Source organism: Pezoporus occidentalis, unplaced genomic scaffold, assembly GCF_034315485.1.
Source record: "Pezoporus occidentalis ecotype Australia unplaced genomic scaffold, CSIRO_AGI_Poc_V1 ctg172, whole genome shotgun sequence".
Lineage (NCBI taxonomy): Eukaryota > Metazoa > Chordata > Aves > Psittaciformes > Psittacidae > Pezoporus > Pezoporus occidentalis.
Window position 1 is genome coordinate 2084665 of NW_026913554.1, and position 20484 is coordinate 2105148.

Genomic DNA, 20484 nt, shown 5'->3' on the forward strand with positions numbered 1-20484 from the left:
TTATACAGAAGATTCACTCACTGGATCCTCTGAGAGAAAAGCTAAGGGTTCTTGTTCTCTCTCTTCTCTTGCTAACTAAAGGGTCCCTTTGTTCCTGGAGGAGGCCAATCCACCTGCCACTACCCCCATCAAGCAGTCACCTTTGAACAGCAGCATCTTTTCTGATTTCTCTGGACATAACAGGTACTTGCACACCTCAGGGAGTGCATCTTCCAAGAGGATTCCCTGATGGATCTTCAAGTAAAACCTAAGCCTGACCAGTGCTCTCTTGTACACTCCATTGCTATGCCCTTGGCTAGATCCCAAGCAGTTTTAAATTGATGGGTGCTGTGCAGAAGCACCCACCTCACCCAAGTGCTGCCATGGCACAGACGTATGAAAGCAGAAAGGCATCTATCCTAGCTTAAGCCTCATCGCAGAGCTGTCCGTGTTAGCAGGGTTTATTCTGCAGCTAGCGAGGCAGCTGTCCAAGAGGCAACCAGCCCACCTGAAACCCGAATGACTCCACAATTCCAGCTCTCTACTGAAAAATGATCTCAGGAGACCAGGCTCCACAACAGGCACGCACTTCAAAGGAGTGCCTGGGTTTCAAGGGATCAAACTGGGGTTTTGCCTTTGTAGCTGAGGTCCCAGCTGCTTACTACTCTGTAATGGGGTTATCTAAAAAGCACCAACCACAAGCCAATCCACCCCAAAGCAACCTGGCCCAGGTCACCACACTCAAACACTGCTGCCAGTAACAAACCAGCTCCAGGACAAGAAAGAAATGGCCAAAAGTGCATTAGATAGCACCCCAGCATATCCCACACTTCTGCACAGAGCATTCCTCCTCTCAGGGTGTCCTCTTCTGACCTTCTCCAGGCTTGTTTTGTTGCCTCTAACCTCAAAGGCTATCCTTGGAAACCACTGGTTGTTGCAAACATGGAACCGAATGGAAATAAATCAGTATTCACTAGTGGTGAGGCAGCTGCAGTATGCCAAGAGATCTGCTCCTGGGGTAGGCTCCACAGAGAATGATCCCAAGCAAAGAATTACCAGGGTTATACAATGGAAGACATCAGTTTTCAGCTTGGACTTCACAACATCAAGGAGAAAGGAGCAGGGAAGCTGCAGGTGGATGCCCAGGACCTGCCCAGTCTTTTTCCAAAAGCATGGAAGAAATCATCTCAGCATGGACAAAGTACAATATCACTCAGGCTGGAGGCTCATAGTTGGGTAAGAAGACTTTCCCAGGTAGGCTGGAAGTATTGAAGAATATTGCTGCTTCAAAACATTAAAGCTATTTCCAGCTCGATGAGTGTACAGAGCAAGAGCTGACCTACAGCATGGTCTTGGGTCCTCTCCACATTGTCATGTGGGTGACAACCACAAATCCTGCCCTGCCTAACTAAAAAAAGAGAAGGGCTTGAGGTCATGCTGCAACTACAAAGCACTGGCCACCAGCATTGCTCCACAAAGAGATAGAAAAAGAAATACAAGGGTAAAATCTTCTGAGGAGCACATTTCACAGCATGAAGAGAGTGCATCCAGAAGCTCTAATTTCCTTAGGTGTAAGACACACTTAGGTGTCTTTCTGCTCCTTAAGAAGCTAATGAAACACAGCTTAAAGGAGTATTCTAACTATAATATTGCCACGCTGTTAATTGCAAAATTCCAATAAGCATTAGGGTTCCAATTAGCATAAAGACTGCAGAACTGAAAATCAAGGTAGGCAGGAAAGTTATTGAAGGTACATGGAAGTTTGTTCAAAGCCTTTCTTCCTTTAAGACACAGGCATACACCACTCCCCTTTATCTTCGCCAAAACAGTGACCGATGAAAGAGCTTAGGTTCCCAGTCTGGCTCCAAGCAACTGTTCTAAACTGACTTCAGCCTGTTGCAGCTCTTATACACACACAAATACATAAATAAAAATTGGGATACCCTCTTTCTCCAGCAGACTCATACCTCACTGCATGGCCTCATTAACTGTCAAGCTTCCAGATGGGATACCGAAATAACGAAAGCCAGTCACTCTGCTGTCAGGGAAAGAAAATCTGTTTTCTTCCCAACTCCTGTTGTAACACGATGGATTATTCCCTTGCCTTCTGTGTGGCATGCTAAGTTCTGCTCATGAAAGCTGCCAGGCATCCCCACAGTTTCACAAACTTTATCAAGACAGGAGTTTCAGTCAATCAGTAACAAAACCTGAGATCTAAGGTGATTTCTCAGGCCAGCTTTGAAAGGCGCACAGTACAAGGGTTCCATTGTGCAAAGTTCATCAGCAGGACATGGGCTAATTAACTAGGTTTTGGAAGCAGTTAGTTTTCAAGCAACGGTTTTCACTACGAACAATCAGGCATTATCTACATTTGAAGTTAAAAACTTTGGGGCACACTTCCAAACTGGATTTATTAACAGATTTCACTATTACTACTACTAAACCAGCTATTTTTATAGCCAGTTCTACTGTGTCCAGAGACACTTCAGCAGGAGGGGCAACTGGGAGGGTTTGCACTACAAACCCTGCTGCAAGATTCAGACCCAGTTTTCTGTTAGTCTAAGACCCCAATTATAATGGGATTTAAAATATAAAATATTAAAATATTAAATATAGCAGGCTTTGCAATGAAATAAAAAAAAAAAAAAAGCTATTTTACCATCCTATTCCTTCCTCAGATCTGGCTTCATATCTTAAAGGAAATGCATGTTTTGTACAACCAACTAATACAGATTTATGCTACAACTCTGAATGCAACACACATTGCCCCCTTCTCTTTCCATGGAAATATATCTATTTATATGCATATATATATATTTATTTTTCACATATTTAATTACTCTTAACTCACTTTTCTGTATTGATTTTGTTGCCATGACCCTGTAAGGCACTTAGAGAAGATTGCAACCAGCCACCATTTGAAGGATTAGAGTCATTCTCAGCTGGCCAGCACTAATGTGTACCTAAACAATTTCCCAAAGTAACTCTCATTTGCATTCAGAATAAATATGGGACTACAGAATGCTGAAAGACAAGTGGAAAAAAAGAGATTCTCCAAAAGAAACAGCCACTCTTTGAGAATAACCCACTTTTTGAACCCAGACAAAGGTTTTCTTGAAATTTGCACAGAGACCTCATTCAGGCACCAGTTTTCTAAGAGCTGAAATAAACTCAATCTCACCCCTCAGACTCCTCAACTCTCCTGAAGTGCTGCTGGACCTGTGCAGAGCCTTGCTGTAACCTCTGAAGACTCTCTTCTCAGCAGGAAGAGGATCTAAAATACATCACTATCTGGCTATTGTCCCTCCTTTCTCATGGGTATCAGCAAGATGCCATGTAAGCCACTTACTTCAGGCCTTGCAAGAGTTTAACTTGCTGTTTTCAAGGGCTGGTGCTTAAAAACTGGAAGATCCAGTCACAGGACTTGGAAATACTCAACTCACCTTGTTCACCCTCTTCTGCTTCAGGTTCATGGTACAGAGTCTCTTTCCCCCACATTCAGCTCCTAACCAATACACATCACTATGTGAAGGCTGCATCTGAAGCTTACCTGATCCTTCTCAGGCTTGTCAGAGATGTCATTCAGACTGGTGGAAGTCAGGTTTCTGTGAGCCATGGCTGGGCTGCCTGTAAGAACAATGTCAATAGCAATTAAAGCACCTATTTCAATCCAGTCAGGAGAACACAGAGGCTCAGGCTACAGCAACACCTTTCCTTGCACCATGGAGGTTGATTTGGGAAATTTAAGACCCTGAGAGGCTGCTTTCTGTGACTTTACGTGGCACATGGGAGATCAAGATGCTAACCCATTGTGATTTTTGACTCACACGTTCCCATGACTCTTTGGAACAGCAAGAGTCTAAGGATTTTCAGTAATTCCTGCCTGTGGAAGAAGCAGCAAAGCAGCAACCAGCTGCTGACACTGATGCTGCTAGGTCATCCATGACTCACTCACAAAGATGCCTCTCCACCAGGCTGGCATTCTTATGGTACTCTGACCTACAAATCCATCACCTCAGCTCTCCTATGTAGATGGCATCTGCTCTCTGTTCCTTATCATTCCAGACCCAATGGTGAGGGTGTCTTGGCAGCTCTTGGTCCTTCAGAACAGGTCACACCAAAAATCTGCCTCTCTTCAAGTAAGCTCATGGACCTTACTGGTTAAAACAACATATGAACCACACTGACAGGCCAAAAGTCACTACCTCCTGATGCCAGATAACCCAGAGAGATGAACACACCCCAGAGACAAGGAGCTGAAGTAGCTCAGCAACATTCCTTCTTCAAAGACCAACTGCTCATCTGTAAACCTGACACACTGGCATTCAAGCACTGCAGAACAGCTAGTAAGGAGCTGCTTACTCCCTTATGGACTAACTTGTCCTACTCATTCTTGTGCTCTCAGATACTGCTAGCAGAACACATGGGAACAGTTCTAAAGAACTGGGAAAAGTGCCCTGTGATTTCAGAATTCAGTTTTACAATCCCACAGTCAAAACTGGAGAAACCCCAAAATGGCCATAACTGTACAAGAATGAAAATAATTTCATGATAATGATGCTGATAATGATGCTTCAGGGATGGATACAGAACCATAAACCACAGCGGTCACTATGCACTTTTTTAATTACTCTGCAATTTTCCCCTTTCCCACTCAAGCTCACAGGAACCAGAAGCACAGCAACAGGAGCTGTTCTCACAGAGATTCTGACCATGAGCATAACCTGGGAAGACAGAAAGTACTCAAGAAGAAATGACCTTGAGGTGTTTCCCAACTTTGGCTATGTTTTGAGATAATATTGATTAAACTTCAGCTTTGATATCACATTGAAACGAAGATCCAAAACAAGGAGTGGGAAGAAAAAGATCTGGACTCTCGGAGTTGAGTTTTCTTTACAGCATACTCAGCATTTGTAGAGACAGACTTAAAGCATTCTTTCTTATGAGCTACTTGGAATCACAATATACCTGCTGCGTGTTACTGCCACATCCAGCAACCACAACACAGCAGAAGCCAAGCACAATTAAATAAATTAGATATTCCAAAAAGGGGATCCCCAGCTTTTCCTCTTGCTGTTAATACAAGCCAGCAATCTCTACCTATCTCTACAAAGTTTTGACCAATATGTTTACTCATAGAGTGAGGAATGTCACTTGGAAAACTGGTTAAGGCTACATATATTAGTAACCATCCTCCTAATTAATTATTAGCAAGCCAGACTTAGAAATGCCTACAAATTCTGATTGAATGCTTGATAGGAATCTGTAGGTAGGAGATAAAACACACCAACAAAACAAGAAAGAAGTAATCAAACTTGCTCACATACGTGGTATCTGCTACGTGGTGAAGACATTACTTTGTTCATAACACCCTCCTTGACATGAGTATTTAATAAGTATTTCTATTTTTTAGTAAGTATTTCTATTTGGTAAAAGGCAAAGCTGGACCAAAAAAACCCCAAAAAACGAAACCACCCAAAATCAACCCAGGTTATCGTAATCCTGAAGCCCATTATTGAAACCCGGGGCTCCTTTGTCTTGTATGCTCTATTTACCTGGCTTTTAAAGGTTGCACTGCTAATTCTGGAAAATCTTTGACAAGTTTATCATGTACCCATAAATGAAAAGGAAAGATTGAAACTCGATGTAGAGATGCACAGGGCTGCTTTGCAAATCTGAGCCAATAATACCAAATAAAGAATCAGAGAAGCACTTGAATAATTGGTGTCATGCAGCTTGGCCAGGCAAAACAAAGTTCCTGTCAGTTTCTATCACCTGTGGGCTACTGAGTGTGAGAAATTAAACATCTCTGCTGGAGTTACACCGATCTGGACAGGTCCATTGGCCTGCGAATACTGGAGGGCTGCTCTCAAAGCTGGGTGTCCGACCTTTGGTATCCCACCCAGGCCAGCTCATGGGCTGGAGAGACAGAATGGCAGAGATGGATTTCCACTTGTTCAAGCCTTACCACAGGAACTCTGACTCTTGGCATAGCAAGTGACCAAGAAGGAACTAAGTGTGACTTCCATAAAGCTTCAAGCAAGGGCAGAAAATACTAATGATTCTATTTTATAGTCGTTTAATTCCATTTCAATGCATTTTATTCAGAAGATCTACATTATCTAGCTGTAGAGAAAGGCACCTGCTGAAGGTATCCATTTTCTTCAGACTGCTTTGGTGGTTTTCCAAATTTCTAGGTCCGGTTCTGGAATAAACAGACTAAAATCAGGACTCACAGCTTTCAGAGCTGATATTTTTTTCCAGATTACAACATTTATTTGCTTTGTTTATTAGATGTCCAAGGCTGGATGTTTCTAGGATATAATTACCCTCCTTCCTAGAGGAAGCAGCTAATGACCACCACCTCTTGCTAGCAGCCTCCTACCTGCATTGTGATCAACACAACCCCATCAAACTCACAGCAGCTCTTCTTGAGGCACCTCACATTTATTCCAGACCTGGACAGACCCATGTGCCAAAACTTGTCTGTCTTTTCCAGCTTTAGCCTTTGATTTCATAAACACCACACTTCCCTACAAACACAACCTTGACGGTACTCTATAACCATCACAGCAGCAGTACCACTACCAGGCTGAACAAGGACAACGCACGGAGCCTCAAATGACGGTCATCAGGCAAAACCCTGCATGACAAGAAGCACGAACCTCTGGGGAGAAGGTTCTTAAGAAACACATTTTTGTCACAGAGAGTTTTGGATGGGGGATATCCCATAACCCCCCCACTGGAAATTCAGTGCTGCTCTGATACTTTCTCTATTTCAGTCAGTGACAGAGCTGCTAGCAAGGAAGAGGACCTGAGCCTGAGAAGAAAGCATGCCTGCACATACACTCAGCTGAAAGCTATCCCCACACAGAGCTGTGAGCCTGCTGGCCATAGCTCCAGCTTCTTGGCACAATGCACAGACCTTGCTCACTCCCTTTTTCCATCGTCAGACTGGCCTTGCATGAAGAGATCTGAGCACCAGAACTTTACAAAGTACTCCTTGTTCTCTGGAGGTAGAAAGCATCTCATAATCCCAATTTAAATAGGGCTCTCTAAAGCTGAAAAGATTTGTATCTCCATCTCCTTGCAAGAAATTCTACACTTAGTGCTGACAGCCAAAACCTCTTGAGCACATAAAATGACTGTTCTCTCCTGAAGTTTGGTGCTGTGCGTATCATTTTTTTAAGAAGACGTGCAAGGTCCTCAAGTTCAGACTAGTCCCACGCAGCACTGACTCTGATGATCTCTAGAATACAGACGGGAAACCACAAGCTTCACCTTTTCCCAGCCTTGCTGACCTAAGGAACTTCACAGCAGCCCAGCCTGCATTTAGATGTGTTCCCCAAATCCTTGAATTTATCTTGATTGCCAAGCCAGAAAAATGCTGCTAGAGATGCAAGATGCAACATGTGCAACGCTGGCTTTGTGAACACCATGGCCCTAACCTGTACAGCCTAAATCCCTTCTGACTCAGGTTCCTAATGGTTGTGGACCTCTGAAGACCCAAAAGCCAGGAAGGACATACCCAATACTCCTTTTTTGTTATGTTTTTACAGCAAGCCTGCTCATTAGAGCAACCGTCTACAACAAACTCAACCATTTGGAGGTTACAGTGACCCAAGGCAGTCTCAGACTCTGGGGGAAAACTAGCAATTTGACATATGACAGAAAGGGAAAAAACAACCTGAAAAACTTGGGGAGTCCTTGGGTGAGCAGCCTCTCTGAACTGAGAAGAAATATGGGAGACGAAGACTCCAAGAACCCTGAACAAATCAATGGAGTAAAAAGTTTCTGCTGCTGAGAGCTCATCCAGACTTCAGCACGCGATGCTCATCCTTATGCAGTTTGCTAATGAAGGACAATTTCCCATTTTTTTTCCTAGTTTACATTACTGTCTCTCTGGCAAAGGTGATGTGAGGCTCTCCTTGGCTGAGCTTAGTCATGTACTGGTAGAAGCAGCGAGGCAGACAGTCCAAACCTCTCCATGTTATTAAGCTCCAACCCTGGCAGTGTTCAAGGCCAGGTTGGAATGGGTCTTAGAGCAACCTGGTCTAGGCAAAGGTGTCCCTGACCATGGCAGGGGGTTGGACCTCGATGAGCTTTAAGGTCCCTTCAAATACAAACCATTCTAAGATATGATTCTATGATCAGGGAACCTGGTTTTGTGTTTCATTTATATGGAAATTAAAACATTTAAGCTCATTGCATTTATAATACTGCACTGGTGGCAAAATTCCTGAAGCACTTTGAAGACTCAAAGGATAGTCCAATAGATGAATGAAATGCCCCTTCATGACTCAGGAAGAAGACCACCATCTGAAGGGGAGTGAGGCTGACCTACCCATTTCATCCCAGATGAAGGAATAAAGGCAAACCAGAGTAAAACAGAGAGAGGGGACAGTGGGGATAACAGACAGAGCAGCAGCCAACCTATATGGAACACTGTTAATGCAGCAGCAAGCATTAGGAGGGCGGCTGGTGTGGGTTACCCCTTCCTCTTCCTCACATCTCCCCCATCCCACCCGCGTGCCCTCACCCTCACCCAGGACTTACTGAGCCATCCCACGCTGGGGCTGCGCTGCACCCGGATTCCATCATCCGCCGTGCGGGTTGCGAGGCAGGGCACGGAGCTCTCGAGCGGGCTGCGTGCTTGTGTGGTGCAAGCAGGAGGCAGCAGCAGCCAAGAGGAGGAAGAGAGCAAAGTTGAACAGTTAAAGGAAAAAAACAGAAAAAAAGGCAAGAGAGAAAGGCTCAAGCAACTGCAGAAGCAAGGCAGGTAGGATACCGAGTGTTGGGACCACCGCAATTACATGCAACTGCACCTTTCCGCATGGTTTGGTGACCAAAGTGGTAAGCCTGTTCATTTGGAGCACATCTCCTCCGTAGCTCCACCTTCCAGTGTTCAGTTGGCAGACCTGGAGCCTGTTTTCCATCCCTGGTGTCTAAAACTCAGGCATCTTAGAAGCAGATTTCAAGCAACTGAAGAAGGTAGCTGCCATGCTGTTGTGACGGGCAGTCCCAAGCTGCAGTGTGGTCAAACACACAGCTTTTTGGGCAAAAAACAATCAGGTCACATCCCTGTAGGAGCCAACTTGTAGCACCCTGACCACAAACATACCTAGGCACGCCAGTTCAGGCTTGGAAATACATACCTTAGTCTGCAAGGCTTCAAATAATCAAACAGCAGAATACACTGGTGGTTTTTTTCCAAGAGTTTATTTCTGATTTAAACAGGTATTATTCAGCTGACACCATCATCCAAACTCTCTAAAGGGACTGAGGATGCAGTTTGTATGAAAAAAAAAGCAAAAAAAGGCAAAAAGCTGAACTCTAATGTAAAATAAAAACATTATACAAAAGTTTTCATCTGAGCTATCCTGCTCCCAGTGCACTAGCCAAGGTGGTGCAGACAAATGAAGTTGATTTATCTCAATGGTTTACAAACTACTCTGTCAGCACAGTGAAAATAAATCATGTTCATAGGGCGAACTAGGCACCCTGCATCAGGAAAGGACTAAAGAGCTCTTGGAAAGCCAGTCCACAAAACAAGACACACCAAAAACCTATCAAAAAACGTGCAGGAGTTCCACTGAAATGCAAAATCATAATGGCCTTGTTGAACACTTCATACAGCTCAACCTCCCACCAGTGAAAGAAACAAGAAGCTGTGGTGTCTTTGTAAGGTAGCTTTGAGTAATTACTTGGTAGACTTTGTCTGCTTGGATTTTTGATAATGATCTTCTTCCTGCTGAATGGGCAGCAAAGGAGTGCTTTGATTTATCCTCCTCCATCCCACGTCACACAAGAAACTACTATCTTCTGCCCAGTTTCTTTCCCAAGAGGAAAAGGACTTTGGGGAAAACATCCTCCCACAAGTAAGTATTGATCTTTATGATGCAGTGGTGAACAAAAGGCATTCAGACCACACCTTGGCCATGCAAAAATAAACATAATGCCAGAGCAGGAGTTTGTACAAGCTTATCATGAAGGTAAGAAAGGCACGGAAAGTGTTACAGCCTGTAAGACTTTGTTATTTCAGCACCCTGAAATCAGTGAATACAGGCACCTCAGTATCTTTGGGGACCACAGCTCAGAGGCTGTATCAGATCTAACAAATACGTTTGAAGAAATCTGTCATTATTTGGAATTTATGCCTAACTGATCTGAAAAAAACAAACAATGCAGGAAAACTATGGGCAGAAACCATGCTAATGACATTATGCTAAAGTGATTCCCAAACAGATGTTTTAGGAAGTAGATACCTATCAAAATCATAGGTTCCAAATCAATTGTGATTGCCCAGTAAGAGCCAGTAGGTTGCATAATATTTTTACACATAACCTATAGCAGGGTTTGATGCAGCTTCAGTAGAGATGTTTCATTAGAGGGCTGACAAGAAACCTGGAGAGGGACTTTTTATAAGGACCTGCAGGGACAGGACAAGGGGGAATGGCTTTAAACTGACAGAGGTGAGATTCAGATTAGACATTAGGAGGAAGTTCTCCCCTGGAGAGTGGTGAGGCAGTGGCACAGGTTGCCCAGAGAAGCTGTGGTTGCCCCATCCCTGGCAGTGTTCAAGGCCAGGTTGGACGGAGTTCGGAGCAACCTGGTCTAGTGGAAGGTGTCCCTGCCTGTGGCAGGAGCTTGGAACTGGATGAGCTTTATGGTCCTTTCCAACCTAAACCATTCAATGATTCTATGATTAACAACCCTTAATCAACACACAATAACCATGTCCATTAAAAGAACATGCAGCATACATCAGTGTATTTTGTAGATGAACTAGAGATGGGAAGTTCTCCCTTTTACCTGGTGGCAGATGAATAGTGGATGAAAGTTGTGCTGATGCTGAAATGAAAGGGAGACACTGAAAGGAAACACCTACCTGGAAGGCAACTCGAGGGAAATTAATGAGTGCTTGGGGCTGATGGCACTCATTACTGTGATGAGCCATGCTGAGAGACAGCTGCACTGCTGTGGCCTTGTTAAAGTTTTATCTGTCTGAAGGACAAACTGTGCCTTTACAAGCACGAGAGGCACTCACTGAATTCCAGGGAGTGTGGGATAATTTGATCAAATGCATGCTAAAGGTACTTTTTCACTTAAGTGTAAATAATAAATAACAGCAACAACTATACATGAAGTGTTTTTGCCTTTGTATGCAAGTCCCTTCCTTCAGTCTGGAAGCACTCAGACTGTCATAGAACATAATGCATTACCTATTATGGTAACATAAACATCCCAGGTGGGGAGACAGACGCAAAGCAACATGAGCACCTCTGGTCTAGAGACAGGCTGAGAGAGCTGGGCTTGTTCAGCCTGGAGAAGAGAAGGCTCCAGGGAGACCTTAGAGCAGCTTCCAGTGCCTAAAGGGGCTGACAAGAAACCTGGAGAGGAACTTCGGACAAGGGCCTGTAGTGTTAGGACAAGGCAGAAAGGCTTTAAACTGACAGAGGGTAGATTTAGATTAGGCATTAGGAAGAAGTTCTTCCTTGTGAGGATGGTTTGGCCCTGGCACAGGTTGCCCAGAGAAGCTGTGGCTGCCCATCCCTGGCAGTGTTCAAGGCCAGGCTGGATGGGGCTTGGAGCAACTTGGTCTAGTGGAAGGTGTCCCTGCCTGTGGCAGAGGGTTGCAACTGGATGAGCTTTACGGTTCCTTCCAACCCAAACCAGCCTGTGATTCTATGATAGGAGTGGCTGAAGGTCAGCCATTGGACTAAGTAGAGCCAGGAAAGAATTTCTAGACAATCACTCCAACTGAGACAGAACCTGCACAGCCCCTTTGAACAAGAAAAAAGAATTAATGAAAACCAAAATCATTTAAGATCTGAATAAAGGATGCCCTTAGCCATGGAAAATAGCAGGGGCTGGAGTGAGAACTTATACAAATGCCCTTTGTCAGCATTATCCTTCCCAGGATAAGCATGCTATTTATTATTTCCTCTTTAACCAGCCCTGAAAGCCCAGCTCCCTACAGCACAGATCAAGGCTTATCGTCCAATGTATAGTTAAATAACACACAGAGTGATTTACCTTCCCGCTCCTTATGTAAGCTTTAATTTGTCTTTAACACTTGAGGTTTTGATGGCTACTCAAGGACTGACTTTAACTGCAAAAGGAAGAATTCAACATCTTCCATCCGCATACAAGGTGACTGAAGCACCTGAGTGACGTGTGCTAAAGACACGTCGATCTTATATTTTGCATCCCTTACAGCATGGGATCCTTCTCCTCAAAGAAACCTGTTTATCTTTTCATAAGTCTGGAATGAGTAGTAGTCATGGAGGTGGTAACTGATACTTACAGACACCACCATAAATAACGCTTACGTGTTTTACCTGCAACAGCCATGTCCTTCTTTTAACAAAAAGCAGATGCCTCCCATGCAAACAGGGGGGACACAATGGAAAGACCCAAAGCATGTGCTGGAAAGAACATGGTTTCTTAATCCTGACTGAAAACAAACACAAATTACCTGCTGGGTGCCCAGTCCTGATATGACTGAGGACATTCCCTTGATTCGTGTTATTTAGTCTTTGTGTTATTCACTTAATCACTGTATTATTGAGGCACTCATACATGACATCAAGAGCAATAAATATTCTTCACATGCACATACATACCTGACGCAAAAGCAAAGGATGATTAAAGTAGGAAATATTGATAGAGTATGATAATAGGTTAGGGAGAAATGTTAGGCCAAGTTTTAGAAGCAGAACACAGGAAGCTAAGAGGCCTTATATGTAGCAATAAGAAAGCAATTTCTTTGCTTACTTTAATTTTTCTTCATTTATTTTAAAATGGCAACTTGTAGAGAAATTCCCAGACTCCAGCAGGAGGTAGGTGACAGACCTCTAAGATGTGACAGTATGCCTAAACCTCCTCTTTTTGAATTGCCACAAGTAGGAAGGCTGCAAATTTCGATACGTGGTTAAGTCCAGAACCACTGCCAAGGCCTCTATAGCTGTCTGCATGCACACACACACACACATATTTCAAGGCACCACTACAAACATGACACTACCTATTATGGTGTTTTTAGGGAAAAAGAGACATATTCACAACATACACCACAAAATAATATTAGGATGAATGAAGCAAGATGGTATTCAGCTTTACCCACACTGGACAATAATTGTATGGCAATAAAGTGCAAGCTAGATGATACTATCACCTAATTTTTGATTAAGAGGGCCATTGACACAATCTGTTACAGAAATCGAGCGTGCATGAGAGCTTCATCTCTACCCAAACATTTCAGATGATTGGCCTTTTAGGTTCAAGGCATGGTTGGAGTTATTTGTAAATCTCTTTTTCCTATCATTGTTCCTACACCATCTCCTATGTATCAGCTGACAGAGCATCTGTTTTTTCCTGTGCCTCCTGCCTGCCACATCCCCTCCTCTTCCTCTCAGTCCAGTGAAGATAGGGTTAGAGCGACGTGCCACAGCCAAAGCAGCCTTCCAGAGCCCACCACTGACATGTCGTCAGCATGGGTCTCACTACGTTAGAAAAGCATTGTCAAGGCAATGTGGTTAGTTGTTGGCAGGCAGGTTTGGTGGGTTGCTTTGAAAGGGAAGGCCATAGCCAGGTAGCCTCTGCATTACCATTATCAGGGTTGGAAAACATCCTACTTGCACTGGAGACGGTCTTTCCGATGTCAGCCAGAGAGCGCAGGTTGGATTTCTTGGTCTGGTGCCGGTGCTTCCTGAGCAGCGTATAGGTGACTTTGTCCTTCAGTTCTGATTTCAAAAGCCCCGTCTCGATCTGATTGTCAACGATCATTTCTGTTGCAGGTGAGGGAGAGGATAATTAATCACAAAGCACAGAACTTGACGCATCAAGGGTGTGCAGCAGGAGAGAGAGGGATCATTTCCATCCTATCTTATTGAGGACTTTCCTTCCCATCTCAAAACCAGCACCAGGTTTTGCCATTTTATTTTTAATGGGAATCTCTTCCAAACATTTCTTTTGAAATGGAACATGAACATTTCCATCCACCACAACCCATCAGCCACCAACATGCTCCATCCCTGGCAGTGTTTGAGCTCAGGCTAGATGGGACCTTGGGCAACCTGGTCTAGTGGAAGCTGTCCCTGCCTGTGGCAGGGGGTTGGAAATAGATGAGCTTTAAGGTCCCTTCCATGACATAACCCAAACCACCCTATGATTCTATGGGCCTATTGCACTGAGACACCCCTCTTTTCATACACACCACTGAACCTATCTGAAATCACCTGTACCCAGGATAAGATGATTCGTGGTTAAAAAAGGGAATCTCCTCTGACCCTGTGTTCTTTCGTGAAGAAGCTACAACTACATTGCAAGTTTCAGTAGGCTCCCAAAAATAACATGGTAAAACTTCTACTGGATTCAACTAGGCTGAGTTCACCTCACAGGCCCCCAGTAAAACCTAATCTAATGACAGGAACAAGTCCTAGACATGAGGAACTAATTAAATCACTCATTCTCAGAACTGAAGTAAAATGATGGCAACTGCAAAAGGCAGAACTTGCTCCAATTGTCACAGGATGCATTATGTGGCTTTGCCTTGAACTGAATCACCAGAGAAAAAGGCTTCCAGGCCACTGCAAACCCATTCACTTCCCATCAATTCTCTCCTTTCTGCTCCCCTATCCCAATGGAGAAACAAAAAAAAGGTAGCCAGATTTATTAAGAATCTCTATTGTGCACTAAATCTCACATTAAGTTGTTCTCTTGATTACTTCAGTTGACTTGCTGTCCCCCAAGGGCAAGTGGCAGCTCTAATTTGTCTACTGGTAACTGTTATTTGTGCTAATAATAAAAGTTACAGGGAAGGGGAGGCAGAGCATGCATCACATTTGCCTCCTGAGTGAGTCAGGATGCCATCCTCTACATGCTGCCCAAGAATTAATGCCTCTTCAGATCACAGTGGGAGAAAGCCTAATTCTTTCACCCAGACTCAGAGAAGGATGATTATATGCATGTAGATATCATTACATAAAATGTTTGGCAAAAGGTTTATTTCTGTAAAGTGACAATTTTCTGTAAGCTATTTTTATTAGTGATTTTGGAATACTTCCTTCAGAAGGACATGTCTTTCTTCACCCAGTTTATCTCTCTCCATCCAGCAAGCATTTCTTCCCTTCCATGCTTCTGATAGAACACAAATCAACAAAGAGAGCTCTTGGAGTTCTTCTTTCCTGCATGTCACTACAGGACATCAAGCAAGTGATGATGACTAAATAATTCTGGAAACCAAGTCTGCAGGCTTCTTGAAGATCCCCATCTGTCTGATTAAGGATCTGGCCCACTAAAACTACCTCACTCAGGACAGTGTTACAGCAACAGCAGCCACTGGGATCACCTGGAAATTAGATTTGAGTGTTGAAGAAGGATACTGAAGGTGACACCTCGAAGTGACTTCAAAAAGGAATTTAATGTTTGAGAGGTAAAGTTTTGGACCACTGACATCATCTGAACCTTTATGCTGAAGCTGAATATGCTTCAGAAGGAGCAGTTTTTGGGGTGGAGTTTTCTTCAGTTTTTTCTAATCTTTGCAAAGCTATGCATGTGGATATACAGGCATACAAATAAAGGAAGGTCAATGCCACCAGAAGCACCTACAGAACTAAGCTCAAAGGCCCACAGATAACATCAGAGGCAGCTTTTGTAATTCCAAGCCTTACAAACTAATACAACACCTGATATCGGATAATTTCATGCTAAGACACTTTTAAGCCTGCTTCCTGAGATTATAATTCAAAGCACTGAGTTTTATGGGTGGTTTATTTAATTTTGTTTTCTACACCTCTTCACACAATGGTTTCCAAATTCAGTGTTTTGGTCATATGTACCTCCACTGGATAACTCATTTTTAAAATACATTTCCACATGTCTTTTTGCACATCAGCAGGAACATGGAACAGCTCTCAGCAATGTCACCAAATGTCATCCCAGGACATGGCTCTTTTGACTACAAAAAGGCTGCCATCCCATTCAGCAGGGTGAAGCAGCAGCAGGTACTGTAGCTGCTCGTCATCCTCCTTCCCTGGAGAGAGTACCCCATCCCAGAGCCACTAGTGGACCACCACCCTGGAACCTCATCCAGAGCAGCCTATGGGCTGACCACGTGGCTGAAACTGCAGGTGCCCTGCACTTGCCAGATATCCCTGTCCTGAGAGCGGTGGCCTTCCACGATAGGTTTCTGATAATGAACATTCAGTCAATGAATGAAATTCAGTCAATGTGTGCTATTCCCTTCATACACACCGAGTGAGATCTTAGGGTACCTACTTCAGGATCCAAATGATTCTATAGAATCACCAAAAAGCAGTTCAAAGTAAGCACTGGTTAGCACTGAAACTGACTTACTCTTCTTCCTGGATGGAAAATAACTCTTTTCATTTATCTGTTATCCTTCTCCAGGTAATTTTTAGTTGTGCCTGTTATTCCTTGGAGGATTATTTACTTTTCCTCTTTTACTAAAAAAGCAGTGCTTTTTTATTAAAACCATCAGTGAAATCATCATCAGGGTTAACAGAAACTTGTAGGGAAGAGCTGAGAAAAAGAGCCAAGGCAGCTTTACTTACCCACCACCTGCGGGAGAGAAGAAGCCTCCATATCCAGCATTATCGAGCCTTTCTCTATACATGTCCGTAACTCAAACAAGCTGTGCAGGGACAAGGTGGCCACATGAGGTTTGCTCCATCGCTCCCCACCTTGTTCTACCTTCTCCTCAAACTTGATCCACCTACAAGAGGGCAGAGCAACGAGTGTTAGAGCTGTTGGCTCCACGCAGACACACATCCCTAAAAGAAGCATGATAATTGTGGTATGCGGACAAGTTCAATGCACATGTTTTCCCACACATCCATGACCAAGTTGCAAAGGCTTAATGGGTTGGTATGTGTCAGCTGAGCTTGTAAACAATGGCAAACAGGAGGTAAAACACGTTATCTTCAGTAGCTTTCATCAAGACTTGAGCTACTACCCTTCAGTTAATGTCTGCTCCAGCCAAGGGTTCACAGGCAGCTTCAGCAACGCAGTGGAGATCTGGTCATTCCCTCCCCAGTCCCTAACCTGACATTGCATCAAACCCACCATGACGACACAGCCACTGCTTTGCCAGCCCCAGGGGAGAGAAAGGTAGGTAACTACACTCACATTTGGATAATCTCCAGAGAGAAGAGCTGAGCAGCACAGCTCCACAAAAACAATGGTAGGGGGGAATACTGGCAATTTCTGGGAATAACTCATAGCATCATAGAATCCTCCAAGGATCATCTGGTCCAGCCTTTCTTAGCAAAGCATGACCTAGACTAGATATCCCAAGTAATAATAAAGTAATGACAAGGTGACTTATACTTGTGTATTCAAATCCAGACAAGAAAATCTTAGCATTACAGCAGAGAAGAGGAGCCTACCCCGGCCAAATCTGGAGATGTTCTCAGCAGAACAACTGAACCACCACAGGAAAGGACACAAAATGAAAGGGCTTGTTCTTTCCCTCTGCTCCCTAGCTGTTGTTTAATGATTTAACAAAGTAGGTATGGAAAAAAAAAACAAACCAGAAAGTTCATCTCTAGTTGAAGATTAGAGCAAAGGTTAAATCCCATTCTGTGTAAAATACTCTTTACACCCCTAAAAGCATGTCCTAACAGCAGGCAAGCAGGAGGTGTCACTTGCCTCGGGGCTGCAGTCCACCTCTACCCCCAGCCTTGACTCTGCCCTTGACCTGCAGGGTCTGCATGGGTGAGCTCCAGGATGGAGCAGTCACACTGGCACAGGTTGCCCAGAGAAGCTGTGCCCGCCCCATCCCTGGCAGTGTTCAAGGCCAGGCTGGATGGAGCTTGGAGCAACCTGGTCTAGTGGAAGGGGACCCTGCCCTTAGCAGGGGCAGGAACTGGATGAGCTTTGAGGTCCCTTCCAACCCAAACCAGTCTGTGATTCCATGATTTCACCTGGCTCACGCCAGTACTGAGATGTTATGTCAATGTATGTGGGAAATAAAAATTCCCCTGACTAATATTAAGGAGATTATTAAGACAAAAAGCACACAGGTAAAGGCAAGGAAGCTTGTCAACTGCTTCCAAAGAATATTATTAACAGCAAATGACACTGTATTTAATCCTGAAACATTTATTACTTGAGGATTAATCAATTACACTTTTCAACAGCAATAATCTCTTTTTGAGAACTTTTTTTTTTAAAGATGTTTTTTAACTCAATCTGAGAGACTGAATTTAATCTCAGATGTGTAAGGTTCTATGTAGTTCACCAAAGTGAGGTATTTCCTAGGACAGTCCTGGGACCTGGGCAGCTGCAAAGCCAAGCATTTCAAAGACCTATATATTTCGTGTGACCAAGATGCAGGCACCCCACAACAGCATAAAGGCTGCAAATTAGCAAGCATTTGTATTGTCAGTGAAAGTCTATCACAACTACCAATATTTGCCTTCTGTTTGTTTTTCTCACTATAATCCCCAACACAAACACAATAAACCACATGTGAGCTTGCAAACCTGGCTGGGCTACAGCTGCAGTCCCTAAGCTACCTGTTTTCCCTGGGAGCATTCAAGATCCTCCATGCCCATGGAAAATCCTCTCCAGCAAGGAGCCTTCCAAACACCCTGAGGCACCTTTAGGTTCTTAAGTCCCCTCTGCAGCCCTGGTGTGCCCCATCTCCTGTGCAAACCAACGGGAGTGCTCAGCTCAGCAAAGCTGTCCGTGTGGCTTTCCTGTGTTTAACACAATGCCTCGGTCTTCATGGATCATTTTTGTTAAATCTGCTCCTGCAGAACGGCTCTTACACAAGTGGAACTTTGCCAAGTCAGCAGTTCTTCTGAGGGTGTGACTATAGACTTGTACAGCTCTCAGTCTGGTTTCCCAAGAGTTGCAGGCAATGCTATCTGCATCCCAGCAGCAATGCACCGTGTCAGGGCAAAAGATTATCTCCTCTGCTATTTGAGAAAACAAACTGTCAAACTACCTTCCTCATCTTTACCCTGCTCTGTGCTTGACATCTCCATGCTCCTCCTGCCTGCCAACTGTACTTCACTCCAACAGCTGGTAAACACTCCTGTGACCACATGAGAGAAGCAGGAAGGTACGACTCAAAACACACATGTTCTGCTATGCCTCTGGGGCCTGGAAATGATGCTGATGGCTCTAGCAAGGCTCTTATGGCTCTGGGGACTTCTGACTTCAGGTGCTGATCAGCATCACCAAGGCTTGGGAGAAACACCTGGGTCGGAGCAATCCCAGGCACAGCTACAGGTTGGGCAGAGAAGAGATTCAGAGCAGCCCTGCGGAGAAGGACTTGGGGGTGTTGGTAAATGAGAAAATGAACATGAGCCGGCAATGTGTGCTCACAGCCCAGAAAGCCAACCGTATCCTGGGCTGCATCAAAAGGAGCGTGACCAGCAGGTCGAAGGAGGTGATCCTGCCCCTCTACTCTGCTCTCATGAGACCTCACCTGGAGTATTGTGTGCAGTTCTGGTGTCCTCAACATAAAAAGGACATGGAACTGTTGGAACAAGTCCAGAGAAGGGCCATGAGGATGATCAGGGGACTGGAGCACCTGTATGAAGACAGGCTGAGAAAGCTGGGGCTGTTCAGCCTGGAGAAGAGAAGGCTGCGTGGAGACCTCATAGCAGCCTTCCAGTATCTGAAGGGGGCCTATAGGGATGCTGGGGAGGGATTCTTCATTAGGGACTGTAGTAATAGGACAAGGAGTAACGGGTTCAGACTTAAACAGGGAAAGTTTAGATTGGATATAAGGAGGAAGTTCTTTACTGTAAGGGTGGTGAGGCACTGGAATAAGTTGCCCAGGGAGGTTGTGAATGCTCCATCCCTGGCAGTGTACAAGGCCAGGTTGGATGAAGCCTTGGGTGAGATGGTTTAGTGTTAGGTGTCCCTGCCCATGGCAGAGGGGTTGGAACTAGATGATCTTAAGGTCCTTTCCAACCCTAACTATTCTATGATTCCATGATTCTAAATATCTGCCACAAATACACTTGGTTTCCTCCAGAATAACACCCTGAATAATCAGAATAAATGCACGTCAAGGAGCCAATGGTACAATTGGTGTCCATTCTGGGAAGACAGCTAGTGTCTCTGCTAACCCAGAGGCAGAAGGCATCTTAGTTTTATTTGCAAATCTTCAGAAAGTATTGCCTAAAAGATGTGTTACTATTATAATGTGTAAAAGGTTTGTTAATATTATGTATCAAAGGGCAAAGGATATAAATGCACTGCCTGATAGAGCTTATATATGAAAAAACCAGCATCATAGAATCACAGAATGGTTTGTGTTGGAAGGGACCTTAAATATCAAAATTTCAGTCCCTTAAAGGACACCTTCCACTAGACCAGGTTGCTTCAAGCCCTGTCCAACCTGGCCTTGAACACTGCCAGGGATAGGGCAGCCACAGCTTCTCTGAGCAAGTTCCAGTTCCTCACCACCCTCACAGGGGAGAATTCCTTCTTTAGATCCAATCTAAATCTCCCATCAGTTTA

General features: G+C 44.2%; 1 protein-coding gene across 8 annotated transcripts in view; it reads right to left on the reverse strand.

The window, feature by feature from the left end:
- Window positions 1-20484, reverse strand: part of SLC4A4 (solute carrier family 4 member 4) — a 205742-nt gene that overhangs the window by 59241 nt on the left and 126017 nt on the right. For 4 of the 8 annotated variants that reach the window (XM_062614164.1, XM_062614162.1, XM_062614163.1 and 1 more), the window contains exons 5-8: window positions 16557-16717; window positions 13590-13769; window positions 8536-8631; window positions 3530-3606 (exon numbers count right to left, since the gene is read on the reverse strand). In XM_062614164.1, the coding sequence (XP_062470148.1) occupies window positions 3530-3606; window positions 8536-8631; window positions 13590-13769; window positions 16557-16717 (514 nt within the window). Of the gene's footprint in view, window positions 1-3529; window positions 3607-8535; window positions 8632-8767; window positions 9945-13589; window positions 13770-16556; window positions 16718-20484 lie in introns of those variants that run through there. The other 4 variants (XM_062614167.1, XM_062614169.1, XM_062614168.1 and 1 more) reach the window with 4 other exon arrangements.